This window comes from Pagrus pagrus (assembly GCF_965226575.1).
Source record: "Pagrus pagrus genome assembly, chromosome: 20".
Taxonomy (NCBI): Eukaryota; Metazoa; Chordata; class Actinopteri; order Spariformes; family Sparidae; genus Pagrus; species Pagrus pagrus.
The window spans coordinates 6,637,718-6,664,375 of record NC_140207.1 but is presented as its reverse complement, the minus strand read 5'-3'; the positions used below and the strand labels follow the sequence as shown (position 1 = coordinate 6,664,375).

The following is a 26,658-nucleotide window of genomic DNA, read 5'->3' as shown; positions in this document are numbered from 1 at the left end:
TACGCTCGTGTGCAGACTTTTCACCTGATTCACACACAAGAAGAAGACACAATAAGAAATGCTGTCCAGTTCATTCATTTCATGTCCCACCGGGAATTTTTTTGAGTATTTATTTCGGCAACAGTCGTTTAAAAAGCTACGGTAATGGGCTACACTTGTGTATTCCCAAATAACTGGTGTTTTTTTATAGTATTTACAGCCCTCCATACAAACACATGACAATATATACAATTCTATAAACGCTTCTCTGAAGTATGACGACAGCGGTATATTCTTATATCATACAAAACAAAAGTATTACACCTAAACAGATGTTGCATCATGTTTTTTTGTTTTTGTTTTTTCCAGTAAATTGAGCGACTGGTGTCTGTAAAACTCAAGCTTTCAATCACAGAACAAAACAGGGGCTTCATTACAGAAACAAATGTCCTGGCTGCTTGTATCATATCGATATTAACTTCTCCAACACGCTGACATCGGTGTTAGCCTCTCCAGTAGGCTAACTTAGATATTAACTCCTCCAACAGGCTAACATCGGAGTAAACTTCTCCAAATGGCAAATATCAGTGTTAGCTTTCCCAAAGGCTAGCGTAAGTGTTAGCTTCTCAACAGGCTAACATTAGTATAAGCTTGTCAAACTCGCTGGCTAACATGCTAACAACAGTGTGAGTTTCTCCAGCAGGCTAACGCCGGCATTAGCCTCTCCAACAGGCTACCAACAGTTTTAACGTCAATGCTAGCTTCTCCAACAGGCTAACATCCGTGTTAGCTTCTCCAATAGGCTGACATTAGTATTAGCTTCTCCAACAGTGATAGCCTCTCTAGCAGTTGTGGTATTTAATCATAATATTTCAGTGTTTCTGTTGTTCCCCATATTTATTGTCATTGCCATGCTGACCTAACAATAACGGTGCTTCCACTTTGCTAGTTAGCTACATTTCCTGAAAGCAGTTATACCTTAAGATCCCAAATGTCATCCTTAACCAGTATAAGGTTCTGTAATGAGGCCCCTGGTACATAACAATCTGAACTTGTTAAAAGTTGAACTCTTTGGTCTTAATCATAATCAACCTCTCAATTGATTTATGCAAGATTATGTGTTGGATAAGCAGACTAGAAAAAGGGCAGATGGAGCACAGTTTTCATGGAGAGATGAAGTCTATAGCTGACTGACGTCCACTGGCTCCATGTTGATGTTTAGTATTGCTGTGGGTGTTTGGTAAAAATCAAGACATGGCAGTTCCTACTATACTCGGGCTAATGATTGCCACGCTTCTTGTTCATGGCCATCATCAGTTCTGACATGAGGTCTCCATCTCCTCCTCCTCCTCCTCCTCCTAGCGCTGGTGTAGTCCTCTTTGGCGGAGCAGGAGGGACCTTCTTCGCTGAGCCTGTAGGCCGCAACGCCGCTCTTGGGGCAGCAGCAGGTGGAGGCGGAGGAGGAGGAGGTGGTGGCGGGACTCCTCCAGCTCCTGTGAACACTGGCTGAGGTGGAGGCGGTGGTAGAAACGCTGGATCCGGTGGTGGAGGAGGCAGATACTGGTCCATACCCCCGAAACTAGCTGAGGGAGGCGGTGGTGGTAGGTAGCTCATAGATGGTGGAGGAGGTGGCAGCGAACCAAAGCCAGAGGCAGGAGGTGGAGGTGGAAGGAAGTCTGGCGGGGCGTCGTCAGTGGGTGGAGGTGGCGGTGGAGGAGGGAGGTTGTCCAGTGGAGGTGGAGGGAAGTTGGTTGGCAGGTGTCGCTGCGTGGAAGCAGATTTAAAGGATTTCTTGGCAGCCAAAGGAGGAGGTGGAGGAGGGAGGACTGGGTCTGGAGGTGGTGGAGGAAGGACATCCGCCATTGGTGGAGGAGGAGGTGGAGGTGGGACATTTCCAAAGTCCTGAGAAGACAGAATATAACATAATGATACAATATGTCCAAGAGGGGAACATGTTTTTAAAATGTCTAAACAAAAACCCATCTGAGGTTGTTCATCAGGCAGGAAGTGATACTGGTGGCATTATGGGAAATGTAGGATCAAGCAAGTTTTAGCTTGACTCGTACGATGGACAGAAAGTCTGGAGATCTCAGCCTCTGTTCTTTTGATTTTGACAGTTAAAATGGCGTCACAATGTCTCGTTAACACGTTAATGTCTTAAATTTGCTTGTTTTCTCCAACTAACAGTTAAATTAAATTATTCATAATTTATTGTCACATAAGGCAAAGAAAAGCAGCAAATACTCACATTTAAGAAGCTGATACCGGAGAAATATTTGGTATTTTTGCTTGAAAACTGAAGTGATGAGTCGAAAATTTAAAAAATGATTGGCAATTAATTTTCTGTCCATCGACAAGTCATTGCATCTCTAGTTTTGTTGTCTTTACATAGAAATTTTCTTTTTCTTTTTCAGTTTTTATCATTTTTTATTGAATATATCTGAATATTTGGGAAACTTGTAGGCATGTTCTATTTTTTCATAGACTTAACAATAATAACAGATACATTTATAATGAAAATAATCAATATTTCCACCTCTAATTAACAGTTTTGTACCTTAGAAACAGGTCCTGGTTGGGGCTTGGGCGCATGACCGTTGGCCTGGTTTGGTGATTTAGCTGGCAGAGGAGGAGAAACACCGTGAGTGAACATACTGTACGAGTAAAATCACCACATCTGGGTTGTTTTAAATCAGCGAAACACTCCGTACAGGCAGCTCGTGTGTCGTGCTACCTTTGATGGTGGGCGAGGGCGTTGATGGATTGGAGCTTGATGGAGTGCTGCGGTTCGTCCACGCCGAGCTGACGACGGCCCTCTTCTCGGCTGTTTTATAGTTTTCGTGCAGCGACACACCGTACTGGAAGTTCAAGAAACACACCACAGAGAGAGCATGAGATCTGGTCCCAGTGGAGATTATTTCCTGTTATTAAAACGCAGAGCTAAGAGTTAAATTTTTACCTTTGCGATACGTATTCCGGTTACCCAAAGGTTCATGGTCCAAGCATCATCACAGCACAGGTACTTGATGTACTGAGACTCTTTTTGGATCTGAGGATGCTGAAGAGACAAACACAGATGGTTCAGACATCAGAGTAACACAACACACACAACCGGACCTTCAGTGTAGCACACATTAATGTGATGACCACCAAAACATACTAACATAACCTCTGAGGTGTCACATGAGGCTGTGACCTTCAGCATTTTAGCTGTTATCCAATCGTGGATGATTTTAAAGGAGTACTCCGCAGATTTAACATTGAACTCCTATAATATTATTGTGCAATGTCCAAAAACAGTTATTAACAATTAAACAAAGACTTTTTTTATTCCAACCATTATTGTATGGAGTCATAGGAGTGCCATAAAAAATAATAATAATAATAATTCTGTAATTCTGTAAAATCTTGAGAAAATAAATGTGGAAACAAAAACAGGAATAAATGAAGTAAATAAAAAATGTTTGATTGTAAAATAAATAAATGAAAATATAAAGCCAAAAACTCAAAAAATATAAAAGACAAATTAGAGGCATTTTCATTATTTCTACATTTGCTGTGTATATATGTATTTATATAATTTTAAAAATATAAATACATGTATTTTTGTATATAAATAATAATATTTTTTTTCCATATTTAAAAAAAAACTATTTTCTTGATCTATGGTACATAATGTTATTAGTATACTTTTATCCCTTTATTTTTGTAAAAAATACAAAATACAGCTCAGGCTGAGCTGTTAATTCCTGCACACATTAATAATAAGTTAAAAATATAAAAAATATGTTTCACACGGGACACAAACATCAGTCTCCTCCGTGAAAAACCCATTCAGCCCCCACAAACTGCTCCTATAAGCAGGGGCCTACGCTACCCACAATGCCACTTCACTGCTGATGACTAATGTAGCCTCAGGTCGCTAGCGTTCAGCACCGATGGGACTTTGATGTGTAAACTTAAAACACAGGCTGCCACCAGGGGGCGGAGTGAGTCTGGAGCCTGGGTGTTAACAGGAAACACCAGTGAAATTGATGATGTGTTTCTTAATTCCTGTTGTTTGAAATAGTCCAGTCAGCATTTCTGAGTATGAAACCATGACGCTAGAAGTGAAATGTTTGAGTGCATCCTGTAATTTGGTATAATTTGAGGGAAATACGAGATGTTTGATGCTCAAGTAGTCTTTAAAGTAAGTCTGCAAAATCTGACTGCATACAAAAAATATTTGCTGTGCAGTGCATACTTCCAGGTCCAGCATTAATCCCACAGTCAATTGTTCCACCCCGAGGAGGAAGTCGACTTTGCCACAACATAATACATAATGAGGGAGGTATTAGTGATCACCTCGGGCTCCTCCTCTGAATACATAACAGCTAAATCATGAAGCTAAATTGTTTTTTGCCCGCGTCCTTGCATTGCTGCAGCCTGTAAACACATCGCCGCATCAAAGTGTCAAACACGCCCAGCTTCAGCTATTATTATAACATCTGCATACCATCCACCACGACGAGAATCAGCTTTTTGTCTGCATGGCTCGAGACCATGTTGAAGCCAGGCCGGCCTTCGTGTCTCAGTGTCCACTCTGACAGGTCATTTTCCCTTTGCCCTTGGCTGGCAGCACCTTAAAGTCCCTTCAGCTCAGACCTTGAAGACTTCACTTGTGGGTAATTCACTTTCTTTGCCTCTCTAAGCTCTTTTCCCTTTGATCCTCAACAACTAGTCGCATGGTATCTGCTGATTCCAGTATTTCTCAGACAAGATAGGGGAAAGAAAAAAGAAAGAAAGCGGACTTTCACATCCTTTAAACACTGACCACCGTCTAATTCTTACTTTTTTCACGTCAGTCAGCGTTTCTTGCTCTTAAATGGATACTGTAGGTACCTCCCATTACTGTTAATATTCTCAACTTCAAAGAACTCCTCTTAATTAAATGCGCTGTGCTTTTACAGTCGTTCCCTTGAAAGATATATTAGGAGCTGCTTAAAAAGTCCTCAGCTCGCTTTTCTCGCCATTTGGAGTAAAAAACTGTCTCCTTTCACTTCTTCAAATTCAACTATTTATTACATTTCACATGTCCAGAAAAGCTGCCAGCTGTCTTCTCGGAAAACACCGTGCAACAATTAATTCTGCGTACAATAGGCTGTTTGGTGTACGCCCCGAAAACAAACACACAGGATGTTACTGTGAATGTTTTCTGTAGTATCATGGTCAGCAGAAGTTGCAGCTTCTCTTTGAAATCAGTTTCACAGTGTAAGGGTGTGTCCAGATAAATGTATTGCTGACCTACCTTCAGCACGAAGCAGAAGTCGGTCGGAGCCTTGTATTTGCTCTTGAAGTCATCGCCGTAGTAGACGTTTAAATTGTCGAACTGGACGAAGCAGACGAGGTCACGGGACGACTGGAGGGAAATAAGGGAATGTGTTACGAGATGATCTGTAGTTTCTTTGTTTCAACACCACAGTAGGTGCATAATGTCCTGTATGAATGGTGTGTTTGGGGAGTAAGAACTCCTCCAGCGGGGAGTAAAAGCTTGACTTATATTTAGTGTTGCATGAAACAAGAGTGCGGTTCATAACGCAGAGAGACTACACACTAGGAGTTTGTAGTCCCAGAGAAAAATAACAAAAGATCAACCTTATGTTTCTCAAGGTTTCACTCCTACATTGCATGTAAGAATTTGTGTTTATAGTCTGGTCTTTGCCACAAAGCGATTCCCTTTTGAACCCCTGACCTTAGTTTTCCCTTTGGGCACGTAATAAATTCCCGAGGCCCTCAGCTGGAAGAGCCGCTGCTTCCAGGACTTCTTGCCGTCTTCTTTGAGGTGCAGCACGGCCTCCAGATCAGGCACGATGATGGAGGTGCCGCAGAAGTTCTCCTGCAGAGGGGAAGGAGGGATGAAAGGGGGTCACTGAGAGGAGCTCTCACCGGGAACGCTGTCACTTTAAAGACAATATTTCACTCGAGGTTTGTGTGTGTGTGTGTGTGTGTGTGTGTGTGTGTGCATATTTTACCTGTATTAATAACTCCTTGTCTTTGTCCTTTATGTCTTTGAGAGATCTCTTATCCTTCTTCCATAGATAAAAGTTCTGCAGGAATAAAACATGCATTAATGATTGCAGTAAGACTGATACAACAATTTGCCAATATACAGGCAAATTGTGGATTATTTTGGACCCCCAGAACTTTGGTTTCGAAATCCTGCCTATTGTCTGATAAATCTGATGAAAATCCTGATTTTCGTGAAATCATTTGATCTAAATGCGGCCTCAGAAGTTTTTTTCTGTCTGTTCAAGTATAAAACACAATATTAATGAATTAATTTTTAATTAATTATTTTATAAAATCAGAACAAAACACTGGCTATCAGCATCACGAGGGGAAAAACAATCACGATCGCCTCTCAGAAACCCCTGAACCCTGCAGGCTCTGTGTCCCTGTGTGACTGGTCTGTGTTTTCATTGTGGTGAGAGAAAGCCTGAGGGGATTTCTATTTTGGTAGCTCCTGTCAAAAGTTAAAAACTATAAATTGATCAGGACGTATTGTATAAAACAGATCTGTCTTTTGTTGGGAGTGGGGGGTGTGTGGAAGACATGATGGAGTAGTTTAAAAATAAGAAATATCTCACTGTTTTTTCCAACCCGGCTGTTCGTCTCTGCCAACAGACCGAATCCATTAAACACTAGTGAGATTATAAAGGGTTCCCATTATATCAACAAACATGCCAAGATCTTGATGTCTTTTGCCTGAAGCTGTTTTGTCTGATATATTACAGTGAGGACATAAATGTAAGAGGTCATCCTACATGGAGGAAAGACATCTCATAACTCACACGGTGAAACTGGCCAGATGGCACGAGGCTGAGACAATGTGGAGATAGATCTGCACAAAGCAAGGCCAGAAATAATGAACCAGCCATCGCTGGATATATGAGACATACGAGTATAAGGATACATACAGTGCAATGAGAGGACCAACCTGTGGGTTTTTGAAAACCTCATTTTTTCCCGGCCTCTCTTTAAAGAGGATTTTGTTCTCGCTGTCCCTCGTCCACGCTAAGAGAGGCTCCACAAGGTTCTCGTGGTCTTCAAAGGTCCGTTCTGTCAGAGGAAAAGCAAAGATGTCAGCAAACTGGGGGTGGTAGTATTCAGATGATCCACTTTGGTGTGATCTTTATGTGATTACAGCTTCTTTCTATTCATTTGGATGGCATATGTCTGGGGTTGCAGACAAATGAGAAATCCTGATGATTATTAGTGGCATCCAGATGTTTTTATGGGGTGAAAGCATACGTTTGTGGTTCTTTTTGTAAGGTAAAAATGAAACACCAAAATATGTTTACATGTTGTACTACCATGTCATTTGCAAGTGCCTGCATCATTTGAAGCGTTAATTATTTTTTAAAGGGGGAAAAAAAGTCATTGAAAGTGGAAGTAGTCGTTAAGAGTGTCCCTTTCTTTTATCAAGAGTTTTAAATTGTTTGTAAGTTTCGTGTACTGTGTACGTGTGATGTTGGTGTTGGAAGCATTCATCTGTTTGTCATCTGCGTAGAATTGACACCTGACGACTTCTCTTTTTTAAAAATGTAGCCGCATTCATATCTGTATATCTGCATTCATTTGTTGATAGAGATCAGCTGAGGTCATTTGCTAAGCGGACTGAAAGCAATGACACACAAAACACTGGTCGCTGCTCACAGAGACTAAATCACCATCAGACACGTATCTGATCGGTCGCAAGATTGAGGTTTGGGCAACAGAAGACTCCAAACAACTTTATTGTGAGGCCAACATGTTTCTGCAGGGTCAGATTTGATCTCTGTCGACTTTCGTTCCTTCTCCATGCTCCCTTGAATTGACTGAAGTTTTGCCAGAAAACTCTACTAAAAGGTTACGCAACCAAACACTTGTTCAAACAGTGACGACATCGGTCATTTCAAGCACTGAAAAACAACAAATTGTGTCATCTTCCTGGTGAGGGCAGTCTCAAAATGTTATGGTGTAGCACTAAAAAGTCTTACAAGGTGGAACAAAGTACCTAAACACAGTTGCTTACTTTCCACCGCTGCAGTAAACAGAACTAATCTCGTCTCTATCAGCCCATAAAAGATCATTTCTCAGCGCATTCAAGAAGGAGATTAAAAATGTCCCCAGAGCCGACAGTTCATTATTATTTAAACCAGAATCTGCAACAGTCTTTAATCTCACTTTGTATTCTCCTTGTCCTTTCTGTTTTATCTAAACAAATGCGTCACCGCACGTACAGTTATCCACTCTGTCACGAAATCTTTAAATCAGCTGAGCTCGGTTCAAAGTTAATTTCCACCGCTGTACGGTACAATTGTCTTTTTCAAGCAGGACGAATGAAGGAGGGGCTCAATAAAAATACAAGACTCCCACTTTTGCTGGAAAGACTTTTAATGGGACTATGCCACGAAAACATATTAAGGGCAATTTCCACCACCTCCTCCTCCTCCTCCTCCTTTCTGCCCACCCAAACACTCAGTGCCACAGATCTCCATCATGTACTGGGCATTTGACTGTAGTTTAGCCACGGTCCCCAATTACAGGATACAAGCCGAGGTGGAGGCATTAAATAAATTGCTGCCAGGGTTCCAGTCTATAGTTTGACTATTACGATCATTAAATGGATGGTGTGACTTTGCTGCTGGAGTGAGTTATTAGGAGTAAAAATCCCTTTGAACTGCATTAACCACATGGTGTGTTTCCAGTGGCGTGCATGGTGAGCACATGGGCGAAATTAACAGTGGGGATTTGTTTGAAGATGGTGTTGCTGTCGAGCTCCGCGGGACTTTATTGGACGTGGCTTTTTTTTGTTGTTCTGAGTCGTAGTTAGAGCGTAACACACCGGGGGGCTTTTACAGACATTTAATAATAAACTATCTCAAACTGTTTCCAATGACAAGCTGTCTCGTGAGTCAGAGATGACACAAGGTCCTCTCCACCTCCCGTGCTCATGACTCAAATGAGCTAATCGTAAGATGTTTAGGATGGATGACAAGCTTTAATGTGTCAGACAGCTAATTTAAACACAGGCTATCATTTGGTTAAAAATAGACTGTGTTGACTGAAGGGAAATACACATTTCCTCATTTGTTTTGCGCCTCCAGCAAAGGCCTATCATCCTGTAAAATATCCAGAATAAACGAGTGAGTTCCTCTTTAAAGCAGCAATTGTACTTGTGAGTTTAAATTTAAGTACCTGGTGTTTGAAGTGTTAGTAACTCAGCCGAAAGAGACTGCTTGATATTTTTGTTTTTGAGAACTGGAGGAAGTTGTCAGCTTTTCCTAGCAATTTTACATTCCTAAATTTTTTTTTTTTTTTAATGTTTTCTGTGGTTGAAGTCTTAAGCATAATAAATGGAGCCTGAGGCTGAGAGCCACAGACAGATTCTTGGTTTACGTCCTCTTGTGGAGTTAGCTGAAAATAAGAAAAATATGGAATAACTCCAGGCTTACCCTTTAATTAAATGTTTCACAGCTTAACTGCATATAAAATTACTCGAGTGTAATTTTCAAGCAAAATAATATTGACTCAGACTTTATTGCTCACAGAGTTAACGACCTTACCATCAGTATCTAATTGAAAAAAGCTTCAGGATGCAGTAAAATGACTCCCATTTCTGAATTATCGCTGTAACAATCTGATGAAGTTGTTAGAAAACAGGGAAAGCAGGTGGTAACGAGCGGCCGCAGAGTCTAAGAAGTGCAGCAGCTGAAGTAAATATAGCACAGACGGCCCAGACGGAGGATTGAGATCATAAGGCTTCTATTTCCGCATGACAGGGAGGATGACTGACAGTGTCCGATACAGCAAATTAAACCCACCTGTCTACACTGTATGTGTGTGCGTGGGGGAGAGAGAGGGATACAGAGAGTGTGGAGGAGGGAGAGAGAGATGGATGGGAGTAAGATCAATGTTTCATTGTGAGCTCGCTGCAGTGTGGCTGCCGTCGTGCCAATAAAAACACAGTCCATCATCTGGACCTGAATGAAATATCCCACCCTGCACATTGTGTGTGTTCAGTTGACAGTTCATATAAAAACACACTGGAGGCTTATGTTGTTAAACTGGTAGTCTACGGTACATATTTTTCTGGTTCTGTTCATAAATTAGCCTACAGCTAGCAGATTTCACTTGCAGTGTAATCGCAATTTTGTTGAGAAAGCTCAAGTTATCAACATTCCCTAGCAATGGCATGATTTTGTGGGGAATCCAACCCAGTGACAGGCATTAAGAACAATGTTTTCCAATAAAAGGTCACATAGAGGCATCTGTATAAAATTGAGATTACGTTATTGCTAACTACGGATTTTGTGTGTTATTTTTACGTGCTGTATTCCTATGTTTTCCTGTAGACTTTGAACTTTAATGTCATGTATAAATAAACTTGCCCTGCTTATTGATAGCACAGTTAAGGCAATAGTGATAATTGGTGGTCTGATAATTGGTCATAAACATTTCTAAAACTGTACCGAAACATTGCATCTGTCTCCATATGCTGATGACACACCGCTTTATGTGACTGTGACTCATGATAACATAAATAAGATCTAAGCGCTGTGAAGATGTAGCCACAGCACTGTGTAGCATGAACCACAGTACAGTATAAATAATGCCATGCGGTAACTCACCGAGGTTCAGTTCAGGGTTGGTCTCACACAGACTCCAGTCCACATTGCAGTCGCAGTGAGTCTTTTCAAACAGGTTGTCCAGAACCTCCCTCACATTCTGCCTCTCGTCGACCATCAGAGTCTTGGAGCTGCCGTCGTTCAGCAGCACCTTCACCACCAACTGTCAAAAACAATATATATTTATTTTACTTTGCTGCCGTGAGAACTCCTGCATAAGGGAATATTTCGAGCCGGTTAAAATGATCGATACCCCTCCTTAAAAAAAAAGTGATTTTTCACATCTGTATGAAAATTTGTGAACTAAAATATTTTATGTGAAATTAAGATATTGTCACATGTGAACAGAACATTTTGACATGTGAATGACTTTTCTCACGTACTGTAATTGAAAAGTTTCACATATGAAAATCTAAATTTTCCTTGTGAATTACAAAAATACATATGTGATGGGCTTTATTCACATGTGAATTAGAATTTCCATGTGAAAATAAAACATGAAATGATGTTGAATTTGCTTCTTCACAAGTTAATTCCACATTTTCACACTTTTCTTTACATATGAATTATATGCATTCATATGTGGTTGGCTTATTTTTCACCTGTGGATAAGAATTACCATATCTGAACAAAACATGGCGCATGAAACCACAACAAATTTGCTTCTTCACATGTGGATTCCACATTTCCACATGCAATTAGATATATTCACATGTCAGCGTAACAAAAAAAATGATGCCACATGTGAACCCGACACTTTCACAAATTCACAAACTTTTTTTTTTGATGATTTCTAATTGTTAAAATGTAAATTTCACACGTGCATTCCACATTTTGACACTTTCACATTTTTACATGTGAACTAAAATATGTGAAAATAAAATATTTTTGTTTTTTTTACTTAAAAAAATTAACGTACATTTATATTTCACGTGATTAAATTTACTTTCACATGTGATTAGATTTTTTTCCCACATTGAGTATCCACAGGCCTATATCAATCTGTGCAGTAAATATGAAGCTGCAGCTAGCGGGTGGTTAGCTTAGCTAACAAATTGTCATTTTTCTTGAGTTAGCTTGAGTTTGTGAATACATGAGTTTCAGAGTTACTGGTAGATTTTCCAGTCTTAACACGAAGTTAAGCTAGCTGTCTTCTGGCTGTAGCTTCATATCTAATGGACACATGTGAGAGTGATGTTGATCTTTTCATCTAACTCTAAAAAAGGAAGTAAACACGCATTGTTTCCATACTTCCTTTTGTTTTTCTGCGCCATCTGCATGACAGGTTGAAGTTAAACATGTTGTGCAGAGCAGCAGGTGTCTCTGAAGCGAGACTTAAAATCAACCTTTAAAGCACATGTTTGTTTGCCAGTTTAATTGCAGGCCGTGTACAGTAAACGGTTGTTTCTGTTGTCTAATGTTAGTTTCACCAGAGGAGTTGAAGCATCAGCACTTCTGTCTCTCCACTCTGCTGAACTTCTTTAAGTCTCTTCAGTAATTTCTTCTCCATTGTGTTTGTCTCTTTTTGGCTGAGACAAAGTTGGCTGAGATGAATTTTTGCCCTGGAGCAGAGCAGTGCTTTCCTCACAGGCTCATATGGCCTCACACTTCCTCTCATCTGAAACAAATACAGCTTTGGAAAGCTGAGGAGTTTCACAGAACCAAGGTCGGCCAGTCGCTTGCCTTGTGTCATAAAAATGTAGGTTTCAGAGATGTTATCACAAGAGGATTTAGAGTGTTAGATCGCATATTACTCGGTCTTGACCTTCCCTGGAAGACAATACGGGTTTGGCATGTGGTTGAACGAAATGTCACTGGATGTCAAGTTATTTTTCCTCTCATGCAAGGTTGAATACATGTCTTCAAAATACATGATCCTTGTCTAAAGCACGCTCCGGTATCAGTGGGTTTATCTGAGACCTGAGGGCCTCAGCTGCCAGTGGTTTCTGCTGAAAAACCACTGAGAGCGCACCTTGCTCTTCTGTGTCTAACAACCCCGGGACAGATGTTCCTGTGAAACCGGCCAGCAATCTGTGTTTTCTCATATCCGCACACACATGGCTGGTTCCCTTTCTTCTTCTAGGGATTTATAATCACTCTCCTAACGAGGAAATTGACCATTACATCAGTCAGACCAATGTACGTTTTAACCATTCTCAGCCAGGCATTACGTAGAAGCAGTTAAATCATCCATCACATCACCTATGATTAAAAAAACAAAAAACTGGTATGCAATTGGCAGGAAACTAGTTTGCATGAAATTGCGGTTCCTGATGTGCGTCTTTGCATGCAAGACCACATGCCTGTGTTTTGTTGACTGCTTTGAAGATGAGAAACTGTCCACATATCACCCAAAGAGGAAACCGCTATCCTACAAGGACGTTGGCTGGATGAAAAACGGCCATCCATTGCTGTGATTAATGGCTCTTGCAAAAAAAACCAAAAAAAAAAAACCACAGAGCCATGCTACGTTTGAACATTACGTCCTTTACAGTGACGTCCGCGTAGCTATAATTCACAGTGTCTTTAAAGTTTACAGTTGCCAGCGGACGTCAGATCAGAGACTTGGATGTGTGGTCGACTTACCTTCTTCACTTTAGCTTCCTTGAGCTTCTCGAGAGCGAGCTTGATCTTGTCTGCTTTCATCTGCGCCTCGATCTCCTCCTGAATAGGAACACATATGTATTAATTAATATATTGAAGATTACGTGCTCACCTGCATCAGGTATAGTCTCATATCAGGCTACATGTGTTTACTACTCCAGGTAGCTCAATTTCTGTAAATGTCAGGAGGTGTTCTGATTTAGTTTTAATTTCACAACTGGTGTCTCCATTCAAGAATTTCATTCGGGACATTACATCTAATCAACTGGATCTCAGTTAGCAGGGATGTGATACCCTTTTTCCTCCGCCGTTCCTGCCTACAGTGCAGCTTTAATGAACTTGCACACCTCCACCTAACAATGACACATTCTCTGCCCCGGCACAGCTGGTGTTTTTACCTCAGAGGGATGAGGTAACAAACCCTGCTAAAGCAATAAGCTCCCGTCTGGCTTTACCCTCCCCGCACACACACTCTCCCACCACTGCCACATCGAGCCTCCCCTTCTCCAATCTTTGGGTATTGATCCTGTTACTCTTTCCTGCCTCATGGCTGTGTGCGTTTGATCTGTTCCAGACAGACTCGGCTGTTTTCGCCTCATGAGTCTCTGTAGCTGTAACAGATGCCTCCATCCAGCAGCAGCTTCGCCATGATCTCACCGTCCTCGCAGTTATAGGAGAATACCACTCTTCCCAGTTCCACGAAGACAGTAAGAGCCCACCAGAAATTTATATGCTGGGAACTGGTGGTATTTTCGTCGTAATGCTGTCTTGTCACGCACGACGCTGAGAGCACTTCCTCGTGGTAAACCAATCCAAGAGATTGTGACATTATTGCCTCTTTCTGCTTCATGTTTCTTGTGTATTATATTTTAAGAGCATGAGCGTGCACAGAAATGTTCCTTTCTTCTTCGCTATCTGTCATCCATTATCGTGCACCCAAAAGTCACACTTGAGTAGAAGTAAAGCTATCATATTAAAGGGGCTGTGCGTATAATTTGTAGCAATTTACATGTATTAATCACTGTTTTACTGGCCCATGTCTACCGTGACATGACTTTCCCCGTCTCTCTCAGTTGCCTATAAAAGCCTATAGGTGATTTGTTTAAGTTGCTTAAAGGAGACCTATTATGTTTTATATATAGGTTCTTGTGCGACACCAACAAAAGCTCCTATCTCCCACAGAAAACGCTGCTCCTGAAACGCCTCGTCAGTACAGTGCAAGTATTAAGTAGCAAAAAAGCAAAATACTCATGTAAAGTACCTCAAATTTGTACTTAAATACAGTAATTGAGTAAATAATCTTAGTTGCTTTCCTTCACTATCACTGCGGCACTTTCCTTGAAACAATAACAACCACAGTCAGCTCTCTATTACTTTGACAAGCCCTGATAAGACTCTCACTTCTTTTATTCTGGACCACTTCCCAGTAGAGAGGTTTACAGGTTCTTGCTTCTTTAATCTCACAAACTGTGGTCTGGCTCACCATTGTAGGCTTTGAAGACTGAGGAGGTGGTAAAGGGGAGGCGGCGGAGGAGGCCGGGGTGCTAGCAGTGCTGCTGGTGCTGCCTGCAGGGGACGTCGGGGAAGCGCTGAAGGGGGCGGGGTGTGCGCTCAGGCCTTTAGGTGGTGGCGGCAGGTCTGGCGGGGGCGGCGATGGCGCCTTCAGACCTTGTATGTCTGCTGCGAGCTTCTCTTCCGTCGCTTCGAGATCGGCCACCAGATCGGCCATGAGAGCGTCCAGATCATTGTCTTCCAGCTCGTTGAGGGACTCTGGTGTTAGAGGGAAATCAAACTCAGGCACAGTATGTATATAAAAGACACAGGGCATATATGTTTTGGAGTTGTTAAGAATTTGAGGCATTTCCTCACTTTCAAAGTATTTGACCAGTCAGCAGAAGCTTTTAATATGTTGGCACAGAGAAGACGTCTTAGATCCTTTTTCTGAACTTTCCACTTAAATATGAAGAACTTTCATTCTTTACAAGTTCCCTTATTTTATGTTTTCATTACTCAATGCAAAACCATTAAATTAAATCATTTCTTTCACTTCATTCCTCTTTCATTTTTACTTTGTCTTCCATGACAATTAAAGGCTGGTGGCGCTGTTGTCCTTAACAACTAATAAACCAATATTAAGCCAGTATTTACAACTAATAAACCCTTTTTAAAGTCTGCATTTTGGGACATGCTAGCTGTTCCTCACCCACTGGACTGGTGGTTAGACTGAGATCTCATCCTCTTCTGGATGTACTGCCATGAACTTTGGCGACTTCCTAACTTGCACACTCACACCAAGCGAGGGCGTAGTTAAAACGCCTTTATAAGTTAGGTCATATCAGAATAAAAGTCACAAAGGGAAAACATCATGCACCCCATGAGGCTGATAATGTGATTCAGAGTGAAATTTCACAACAACTACAACACGGCTTATCATGACATATCAAAGTCCTCTCAGAGGACAGCTGGGTTAAACAAACACTGGACTTTCACTCAGAAGATCTCTGTTCTTGTCCGACATAACGTCACGTACAACACGTGACTGAGGTTGTGTGCGTATCATACCTATGTTTACCATAACTTAATACTTTTAGCCAAAACCTCAGAGTTTTTCTAAACCTAACCATTCAGTTTTAGAGCCTAAACCTAACAAAACTGCAAGCGTACGATGAATGCCCTGACGCTGCTACAGTACGCTGTTGTTTTCGTAGCGGTGATATACGTCATTTTGGGAGCCACTGGATATCAATCTACTCAGTCACTTATCATCGAGGACGTGTTGTGCTAACCATGAGCATACTCACGTCGTAATTCTGTTATCACTTAGTTTTAGTTTAGTTTTAGGAAGGTTTGTCAGAGGAGCTGTATAAATAAACATTATTAGACAACACCTAAGTACTTAATTACACATCTGCTAAAGACAACAGGGATTTAAAGCGTTTGTAACTGATGCCGTAACCTTGCTTAAACATTACCCTGCTTGTTTTACAGCCCATAAGAGCCGGAGTAATTAGCGCGTACAGTGACCCCAATCTCCGTCTGAAATCACCTCTTGAACAGTAGCCAGGTACACATGCAGGGCAGCTGACTGCTGTTTTTCTACCTCTCCACGTCACTGCCAGCTTTCAAAGCAGTCTCGATCCTTTTCTAAGTAATTGATGAAACACTTGATCTATCATGCCCTTGCACAACTGCAGCGTTGTACTGTAAGTCATCGTGCAAAAGTTCAACACTCAGCTCTTTGTTGGTATTTCTACACACACACTCGACAGACAGAATGTTTAGTCACCATTCAGGTCGGTGAAGCCGATGGAGAAGTTGACTTCCTCCTTGGTGCTGGGGAGAGGCTCGGGAGGTACTGTTTCCTGACCGAGACTCTGCGGGGGAAAGAATGAACAAGGCGGTGTGTTTATAAGAGCATGAATACTATACGCTGCACAGCCACGAGACCCCCAGAGGCTCGGGGAGTTAATCCACAACACATTCTGAAACACAAACTGTCCCCAAACGTTATGCAAGAAGGTATAATGTTTGCACGTGTAACGTTACATCTGCCTTTAGGTATTACACCCTGACAGAGCTTCTGTGTGTTATATTAAACCCCCTCTGGTGGAGTGCCAGTAACTTAAAATGACTGGTGTGTCGGGGAAAGACATCAAAGTGATCAGCAGGACTTTTCACTAAGAAAGAAATGTGTAATCCCCAGGCTGGCTTATGAGGTTGGCATTTGACCTCCCCCCCTCCGAAAGAGAGTGTAATTTATGGCTGTTAGATGACCACAAAGAGTGTTTCCCCCCGCTGTGTCTGTTGTGCTTGCCAGTCTAGAGTGTCTCCGTGATCGATGGTGGGCTTTAGTGAGTTTGTCGGCCGTCTCCAGAGAAGAAAAGTCTATTCGAGCTATAAAGTGAGAGAATTAACCACAGGAAGTTCAATGGAGAGAATGTGTTGTGTTCGCTTGTTGTCGCTGCATTAGAGGTGTCAAAAATGATATTTTAATGTGGAAACAAAGAGGATGTAATGTGCTGTGACGGCTGCAAACGTTAGTTCCTGAAAGTAAAAGAGGCATTTATCCAATTGACTTTGAGGACTGTGTGTATATATTCAATGAAAACAAAATGTACCGATAGACTCAAATTATAGACACACATTTAACAGGAAATAGCACATGTATTGTAAATAATGAAGTGAAACCAAAAAGTTAATGTTAAAGTTGTTAAACACTGCAACCTTAGACTGTTGAATTCATCCACACTAAAAAACACTTGGTTAAAAATGTACCCAGTGCACTTGGTGTTAGTAGAGCCCGACTGATGCTGATACCGATATAAGAGAGTAAAAATGATATCGATAAGAATATCGAATATCGATATATCGGCCAATATACACACATTATTTGCATTGATCACTTCCCCCAGAAAGTTTTAAACAATAAAAATTGTAGTCTAAAATGACATCACTGCACTGAACCAGTAAACTTGGAATAAAATCAATTATAAATTCCCCCTATAATGTTTTTCTGCACTACAATCTCCCACAAAACAAAACAAAAGTTTCATATCAGCACATCTCAGATAACATATGCTGCTATCGTTGAACCTGTGATAGTCCAGCATCAACCGATAGGAACCAACTGACATCTGTCGGGCTCTATTTTACACAGATTGGTGCTGTGTTAAAAAAGAAACCCAAACCCTCTTTGTTATTTACCCACTTGTTTCTATTTTTACATGAAAGTCTGAATTTGCAAATTCTTCATTTGTTTTGTTGTTTTTGGCTGTTTTTTTTAGACTCTTACGTTCATTTTTGCAAACTGCTTCGAGTCATTGATACAAAATATTTTTTATTTAATCCTGATCAATAAACCTTTCATATTATGTTATTAAGACTAGTTTTAGGTATGAGCACTATATATATAAAAACAACAACAACAACACAACACAACACAACACTGTAAAAAAAAAATAATTAAAAAACTGTAAAAAAAAAAATTATTAAAAAACTGTAAAAAAAATAAATAAATAAAAAAAACTGTAAAAAGAAATTAAATGAAATAAAAAAAACTGTGAAAAAAATAAAATTAAAAAAATGTGAAAGAAAATAAAATTAAAAAAAATTGCAATATTCTGGCAGCTGGGGCACCAAAAATACTGTAAAATACCTATCCGATAAAAAATCAGTTTCAATAATTAAAAAAAAAAGAAAACAGCAATTACATTACTTTTAAAATTGGTAAAAAGCTGCTATAATACAAATAATAAGGCTTAAAATGATCAATACTGTTACTGTTAACCGTGGGTTTTATGTGATAAATCTTGATTACTTTAATCAATATTTGATGTAGTAACATGATAAACCACAAATAGACTTTTGATTTAGTTTTGTTTCTTTAAATTTCAAAATACTGTTGTAAAACTAGTCATGAGATATTTTATAACTACACTCTTACTCCAATAAGTAATAAATAATTTAAAAGGCTACAAAGACAGTGAAGAGTTAAACTGTTTGACAGGTGTCATGACTTAACTCACCTGAGTGAGGAGGTCCATCTCCCCCAGCAGGTCGCTGAACATGGCGTCGATGTCGTCCATCTGTGAAAAGTAACAACACAGAAAAATACTTAAAGATCAGACTGTCAGACCGTAAACGTATTCACCATGTGACAAATACTGTCCACTGGTTAGTCACCCTGTGAATCAATGCCCTTTATTGAACGGTGCTGATAAGCAAAGAGTTTCCATTGATTTGAAACGGTTGTCATGACGGTGAAACAAGTGCTCAAAACAAACGCAGTGGTAAGACTCAGTACTGCTTCTTTACTCTGTGCAGGTGTAAAACGTGCCCCGAGGCTGTAATATCTCGCATAACATCTCCAACCAGACTGAGCAAACAGAAGTATTTATGCATAACTTCCAGGCATTCATTTTCTCGCTGCAACCTGTTGTGTCTTGTTGCACATGTCCAACGTGAGGGTCCAATATTATTATTCATTTTTGTTTCATTTTCTACCAGAGGTGAACAATAGATCCTGCACTTCACTACTGAAATCAGACCAATCGTGCGTTCACAGTACATGATCACAATGCAGAAGGTTTATTCTGATCATTATGGATGACGATACGAATTCATTTCAAAACCTGAATGCTTAAAAGTAAAATTTAAAATACTTCATAACCACATAAATGGATCCCTGAAACATGCAGAGTAAAGAATAACCAACCATGCACAGCATGAAAGTATGTACAGTATGCCGTCCATCGCACTTGAATCCCTATTTCTCAGAGTAAATGTTATGATGGGCTCGAATGTGCAGTCAAAACAGAGTCCCTGTTTTCTTACAGTGGTCCAGGACCAGCGAGGGGAGTGGTGTCAGCGGGAGTTCATGCAGTTACTGTACACGGTCGCTGAGCTTTAATTCCACAAATGTAATGGGCTGTATTTGAGCTACTGTACAGCTCCAGTGCCTGCTAATGGTGCCTTCAATGACTGACCTAGTATCTGATTGAGGACATTTCTACAGGCAGTGTGGCTGCTGTACCTGCTGAACCAGTTAATTCTGAGTTTTGGCAAAATCCCCATCATCAATAAAATGATGTCGTCTGATCGTGGTTCTGTGGTCGCTAATGAGTTTCACTGTGGTTTTTAGCCAGCTAGCTGCTAGCATTTTATCTTTAATCCGCCTTTAAACTTAAAAAACAAACTGCTTTTAGTTAATTCAAGATGTTAGCATTGCTGTTTTTTGAACAGTCTGGCTATGAGCACTCTTGATATTTTAGGAACATGTTACCATTTAGCTAAATGCACCGATATGCCTTAGCAGCTAGGCTACAGCCCAAACACAGCTGCTAGCATGCCATGCTAGCATGAACATGGCAGCAAGGGCAAACCCTGCATTGTGTTGTTGTATAATAGGCTGTATTACTGACATTCAAATGTTTTGTATAAAGTTTGGAACAAAATAGGAATCAAACAAAGTGCTTTTTGTTGATTCAAGGTTTAGCTATTTGCTATTTTTCAGAACAAGGTAGGCTCACCAGTCTAGTGGGTTTCTGACATAATGGTGACACATGGTTATGTTTAACTGCAAGACCTGAGACGCTTATACCTAAATATAAAGTTAAATATGTTTGTGTTAGACCATTGAAAGAGCTATGGTCAGGTTTGGTGTGGTTAAAGCGATGGTGACAATCTACTGGCCATGACTTCTGCACGCTTTATCAGAACTTATGGTGGCTTCAGTGTGTTAAGTTCACACTTTCAACACATTGTTATTTTTATAGGCCTCTCTTTAAGCGTTAGCCACTAAACTAGAACACTATTTAAAGCTGTGACCACCCATTAATCTCATTGGTTTGACTCGACCAAGGTTTGCATAGCTGAATCTCCAGACTTCACGTTGTTTTTCTGCTGTTACGGTCCATTAGATCTGAAAATATTACCTCTAGCGGTGTGTAACTCACTGCTCTCGCTCATCACAGTTTGGAGTCTGTTTAGCAAACGTTTACATCCAGCAGGGAAGGAAAAAAAAAAGAAGAAGAAAACATTTGCAGAGATTTAATCAAAAGCAAAGTAAGACACTCAGGGGGGGAAACCCTACGTCACACTGCGGATGAGACGAGAGTGACTGATTGTGTTCCAGACAAGAGTTCATTCAGACCTGTGACACCATGTTTCTCATTCGAATGTGAAGTCAATCAAATATCGTTCCAACACCTAACATATGGCGGCTGCATGTGTGCTTTTTAAGAGAAACGGTGGATCTTCTGATTACAAAGAGGGGAAAATGGGCCAAACTTCTCTGGTTGTGATGACGCAACATCGAGTATTTAAAAGGCTGATTGTTGGTCAGTAATTTCCATTTTCGCACGTGTGGGTTTGTTCTCATCGTTGCAGCGCGTGGGGCCCACTCCTCCACCCCTTTACAAGAATGGTTTGCCCCAAGGAGGAAGTGGTAAGCTTCCTGCCACTCGCAGTGTCGAAATTGTAATCGGAAATGGTGACACCTGCAAGCTTAACACTGCTCTTCCCTTCACTCACACTGTGTCACATTTAAAATACAGCAGAATTTCCAACGACTTAGTTTGTGGTTGGGACGTGATATTCTGAGTAATGGCACAAACAAAACCTCAGAAAACAAAAAGTGAACATTTAATTTAACCTCATTAATGACTTTAATTGTTTGTTTAATGTGTTTTTTTTTTTTCTTTTGGTATGACAACCGTAATGCAGCAGAGCTCCCTGCAGCGACCGCAGTACGATTTCGATCAACGTCAACCACGCAGCGCACGTAAACACTGTGAGAGGCTGATGCCATTTTATTTAAAACCCCCATGAGGAAAAAAATAAGCGTCTGCCAGATCCCTCCAGGCAGCTGCTTTTAGAGGCCAAATGCATTAAATGGAGCGCTCCCAGCTCTCGTACAGTAAGTAGAAGTTAGAAAAAAGGGGGTCAGGCTTCTGCTGATGGATTTTTTTTGGTAATAGCGAAGTTTGTAGTCACTTCTTCTCCATATTAAGTCCGCATTCATATCTTAATCAAACAGCTTGAGGAAGTTACACTTTTTTCTAACTTTATTTATAGGTGTGATATTCTAAGTAGAACATCTGGTGCCATTATAATATTGAAATGATTGTCAGCACAGCCTTTCAGAGCAACAGTTTAACATTTTAAGAAATAAGCAAAGTTAGATGAGAAGATCGATTTCTCTGTGAAAGGTCGAGATAGAGTCTGATTCCCAACATGTAGAATAATGGTGCTTTGGGATAGAGGCCAGCCCGACCTACCGACCCAAAGTGTCGGCCTTTGACAACCTGGGAAACCGAAGGCATCAGTGTTTGACAAACTGAGGTTCAACGATCAACTATCTTCCAAATTGGATATGAAGATTAGCAACCGAGTATCAATCCAAAGAGTCTAATAGACCCGCCGGTCCTTTGTGTCATGGTAGCGTTTGGCCTCACGTATCCCTGAAAACAACACGGTCTCTTTGTTGGTAAAGGTACCGATTACAAACATGCTACATCCAGATACATTTTCTAAATAAAAGCACCTAAACTACTGGGTTAGATCATGATTTTGCTTCACAGAGTTGCTCAAAGTACCCTTTGGTATCTGTACAACCTGAAAGCCATTTTACGATGTGGTAAACATTGTGAAACAGTTAAAGTTGGGTGAGGTTTAGGACAAGATCATGATCTCACTTCAAATAATGACACAGTTTCAGGTCCTCGCAGGCCAACATTTCATCACGTTCATCAGCGTCTGTATGACACTGACATTTCATAATTTGGTTAGCGTTGTGAAATGGTTTAGGCACCAAAACTACTTGGTTAGGTTTAGGAAAAGATGATATCTTTGCGCCGAATAAGTACTTTTGCCTCACACAGGACTTGAACCATGGTCACCTGGGTGAAAGTCATATGATATATCAAACCCAAATGGACTTTCTGGCTCTTTTAATTGTGTTCATCTGTAGTTCCCATCATTATCGCCCCGTTTTAACACTGCACCTTCATACACAAGTGTACTTTTCGAGCCAAACCATCACCTTCACATGCTGGCTTCTAGTGAATCGCCAGGCTCGCTATTTCCTCGTTTCCAGTCTTGATGCTAAGCTAAGTTAACTGTCTCCTGGCTCCAGCTTCATCTTTGTGCACAGACCTGAGAGCGGTATGGATCTTAATCTCTTCAAACTCTTAACCATGAAGTGAGTAAGCTTATTTCCCCACACCCTGCATTTCCTAAAACAACCATGAATAGAAATAACAACTCTTTGGCTGTAGATGTCATGGTTGAGATCTGTTGTGAAGGCATGAAAAAGATTATTATCAGTAATACTGGAGAACCTTCATAGTAAGAAGATCGTCCGGCATGACTAACGCCATTTAACGGAACAATGCCTGATGGGAAAAAGGACTCTGAAGTGAACTCAGTTTTCCAGTTTAATCCAACATGTTTCCACAAGGAGGACGACCTGAGGCCTCATCTCCCTCCAACAACTGCATTTACTCCACAACAGAAGTTCATATTTGTGAACTTCACATTACTTTTGGACAATTCTGCCTCTTAGCACCATTTCTGCTCTCTTTCCAGAAACCGCTCCGGAGAAAAATATGTGATTTGTCAGCATTCATAAATATTATTGGAAACAGTCGGGCATGAAATCTGGCGCCCTTCCAAACCCGCACAATGCTTTGAGAAAACACAGCGCTGCACTTCGGGTATCTAAAGAAAGAAAAAGAGGCTGAAATACAGCACGAGAGTGACTTCTGCGCTCCTCCAGGAAACGTTTCTCTCCTAAATAATCTCAAATACACTTCAGCCTCTCCACACGTGTGCAGCTAAGTTTTTGTAAATGGAAACCAGACAATAACTCTGCAATAAGTGGCCGTATCGAAGCACTGAATGTTTACCATGACGTGCAGAAACTCCCTCTCTTACCCCGATCGAATGTCTGCACTTGGAGCTTAGGCAGACGTGTTTAAAGGAACTGGATGTACTTTACATGACAGCAGCAGAAACAAAGCGCTACAGGGCAGAAAAATCATACCTGGCATCAAACAATACAAGATCTTATCTTTGTTTGCTGAAGACAGTTTGTGCTTTTATAGACTCAAACATGGAAAAAAACAATCTGTTCACATTTTCTACAGCTCCGTCTGAGTCATTGGCCAGTCTGTGTATAATTTCTGGCTTGACAGGAGTTAAAAAAAAAAACAGAAAACAAGCTGTCAACTTAATGGTTTTTACACTGATGCATTTTCTAGGAAATTCAGTCCATTCTTCTGTGATTTAATCTCGTCTCATGAAGCCAAACGTACTGAATGTTCCTATATTCAGGGACAAACTGACAGCCTTATTAGCTTTAAAATAAGGGTCCAACCCTATCGGTTTCATGTGGTTATTGAGTCATACAGCGGTCTGAAATTAGAGCCGGGTCCACCCAGTTGCAGAGCACACAAGAACACACATATGAACTAACACCCTTTTCATCATAACAGGCCTAAATGCTGCCTTATCACTGTAAGGGTAACTTAATTAAACCTTATCTCGCGAGTACAAAGACAACAAGTCCTTTGTGTCAGTTTTGTGTAAAGTTATAACATAATTTGGCAATTTCTTGCAAATCAGATTGAGATTATTTTACAGAGAAGTCAAAGTCATGTACGTTACGGGTGTTCACCGTGAACCAGAGGTACAACATCCAACTCAACAGAGATGCAACTCACCTTTTCAAAATGTGTTAATCCTCGTTTCACCTGTCGGTTTCGAGACTTCTCATCAGTTCCACCTCCAGATGTTATTCTCTAACACAGCTCGACACAAGAAAGCAGTCACATGCAGTCAGATTTGGGTGTGCTGCAGTGGATTGCATCTAGGCTCTCTGACTTCTTCCTGCTTAATGCGGAAGTTCAGGTCCAGACCTGTCACTGCATTCCAGCTCAGAGCTCGACAACTTTCACAACAGTCTTGTCTAGGCAGCGCTGGGCCGTCCCTCCTATCACAGCCTCCTTATCTGCGCTGAACTACAACTGTTTCAAAGACGTAAACATGGAGAAAGCAGGAGAGAGCTGTCAGTCCTGGTGCTGATTGACAACCTTCTTGAGCAGATGATGAAGGGTCTTTTTATTTGTCTTTTGGAGGGGAAATTAAAAAAAGCCAGGTCTCAGTGGGATCAAGGACAAGAGCGGCTGATTCAGCACGAGGAATGTGGCGGTCTCGGTTAATAATTCACCTCGCTGGAAACTGATTTACAGCAGCTCTTTAGGCGGGAGTGGTAACGTGGCACGTCATAACAGCGAACCAGACTCCAGCTGAGCTCCAGTGATCTGAATTCTCTACACAGATCCATGAATGTAGAGATATTTGCTGTACACTGTTAAAATAAAGTTAAAAATCTCACTTTACACGATCGGGGCGTCTCAGGCTCACAGAAATTTGCTTCCACTGAAACTCAAGCGCTTTTTTTCTCTGTTTAAAATCAGGAAGAAAATGTCTTAAGACACTGGTGTGATGCAACAAGGTCAGTTATCTTCAGGGGGGGAACCGAGGAGAGTCAAGCTGTCGAGCTCTGAATAGCCTCTGGCTCTTATCGGACCATGCAGACACAGATAGCTCTATTTATTTGCATTTCTCCTTGGGTCAACCTGGGAGGCCAGAAAACAAGGTTTCACATCTTCTTTTTTCATCTCATCGTCCACTATCAACTTTCCCACATTGCTACCCTCATTTTCAACCCCCAAACCTCCTCAAAAAAGGAAATATTACTTTCCTTTCCCATTATTTTGCCGTTATTAGCACTTCTGGTTTTGATTCTCGGCTCCAGCTGGAAAAGGCCGACCACCCTCTCTGTGGCAAAGTCCTGTCATCAGAGCGACTAAGCTCCACGGGGGGGAAACCAAATAACCTTCAACGATCTCCAAGAGCCTTTCGTGACTCATGATGTATTAAACAAACACTCAGGGTACGGAGCATGTGTCCTATCCACCGCCCCTCGTTTCCCACTCTCTCAGCGGTTGACAAACAGATGGACAACTCAGAGCGTCTCCTAAACACCAGCGTGACGGAGGACATTTCTCAAACAGATACACTGATTAACGGCGGCAGAGAGAGGGGCCATTTTTCTGCTTTGTTTTGTCTTTGCAGTCACTCTGCAGTCGCTGAGGGTGGTCCAACAGAGTGGGATGCTTATAATGGTCTTGTTTTGTTGTGCTTTTATCTAATTTTGTGCATTGCAAACAGGATAAGTTCACCAAAAAGTTAAGATTCAGTCGATATCTACCCGTCCTCGAGCCGATGCAAAGTCGACCAGTCCACCAAACATTTCTTGAGCATTGCAGCATTCTCTTGAATCCAATTTGGCATCTCGGGGCTTCGTAAAAGTACACCATACAAGTTTTATGGAGCCATTTTCTGTTTTTTTCTATTGTTTGTTTATTTTTTTATGTCCCCGACTCGGAGAAAGCTGCAACGCTGTTTGGCTGCGAAGCTCCAGAAATGTTTTGCGGACTACGAAACCTCACCCGAACCTCAGAAATCCTTCAGAGGATGCACACAAAGCCCTTCTTGAGACGGAGCGGTACTTTGGTTCAGAAGTTGCAGAACCACAGATGGTAAGGTGTGAGGTGTATAAGAGGGGCATACATTAAAGTCATTAGTCTCTGACACACCTCTAAATACCTTTCCTTTGGGTTTTTTCTGCTTGAAAAGCAGAATGGGCTGGTAATGACAAAACCAGGGTTCACCTTGCAGAACAAAAAAGCATTTGTCAACTGTAGCACTGCAGAGGACAGCCTGTCACAGTGACGATGTGAAAAGTGATGCATATGGGAGTGTTGTGGTGCCCTCTGTTTGTGCTCTGCTGTATTGTACATACCAAACACGCCTGAGCTCAGTGGGTGGTGTGAAGCAGTTAGCGGCCTGCACCCCGTGT

General features: G+C 41.1%; 1 protein-coding gene across 1 annotated transcript; it reads right to left on the bottom strand.

Moving 5' to 3' along the window:
• Positions 1-73: 73 nt before the first annotated feature.
• On the bottom strand, positions 74-24,619 carry apbb1ip (amyloid beta (A4) precursor protein-binding, family B, member 1 interacting protein). The gene is made up of 14 exons (XM_084340577.1): positions 24,455-24,619; positions 18,758-18,817; positions 16,519-16,606; positions 14,716-15,002; positions 13,215-13,292; positions 10,632-10,791; positions 6,956-7,077; positions 5,991-6,065; positions 5,711-5,854; positions 5,267-5,377; positions 2,939-3,037; positions 2,714-2,837; positions 2,537-2,598; positions 74-1,881 (listed from the first exon to the last, which is right to left on the bottom strand). The coding sequence occupies exons 2-14, from the start codon at positions 18,815-18,817 to the stop codon at positions 1,258-1,260; spliced, it is 2,034 nt and encodes a 677-aa protein (XP_084196703.1). The 5' UTR covers positions 24,455-24,619; the 3' UTR covers positions 74-1,257.
• Positions 24,620-26,658: the final 2,039 nt, after the last annotated feature.

Bases quoted from the DNA above. Each gene is read 5' to 3' on its own strand.
- apbb1ip (XM_084340577.1), bottom strand. From the start codon at position 18,817: ATGGACGACATCGACGCCATGTTCAGCGACCTGCTGGGGGAGATGGAC. The intron at 16,607-18,757 runs GTGAGTTAAGTC...TTTCCCCCGCAG, and splicing joins AGATGGACCTCCTCACTCAG to AGTCTCGGTCAGGAAACAGT. The intron at 13,293-14,715 runs GTGAGCCAGACC...GTTCCTATTCAG, and splicing joins AGTCTTCAAAGCCTACAATG to GAGGAGATCGAGGCGCAGAT.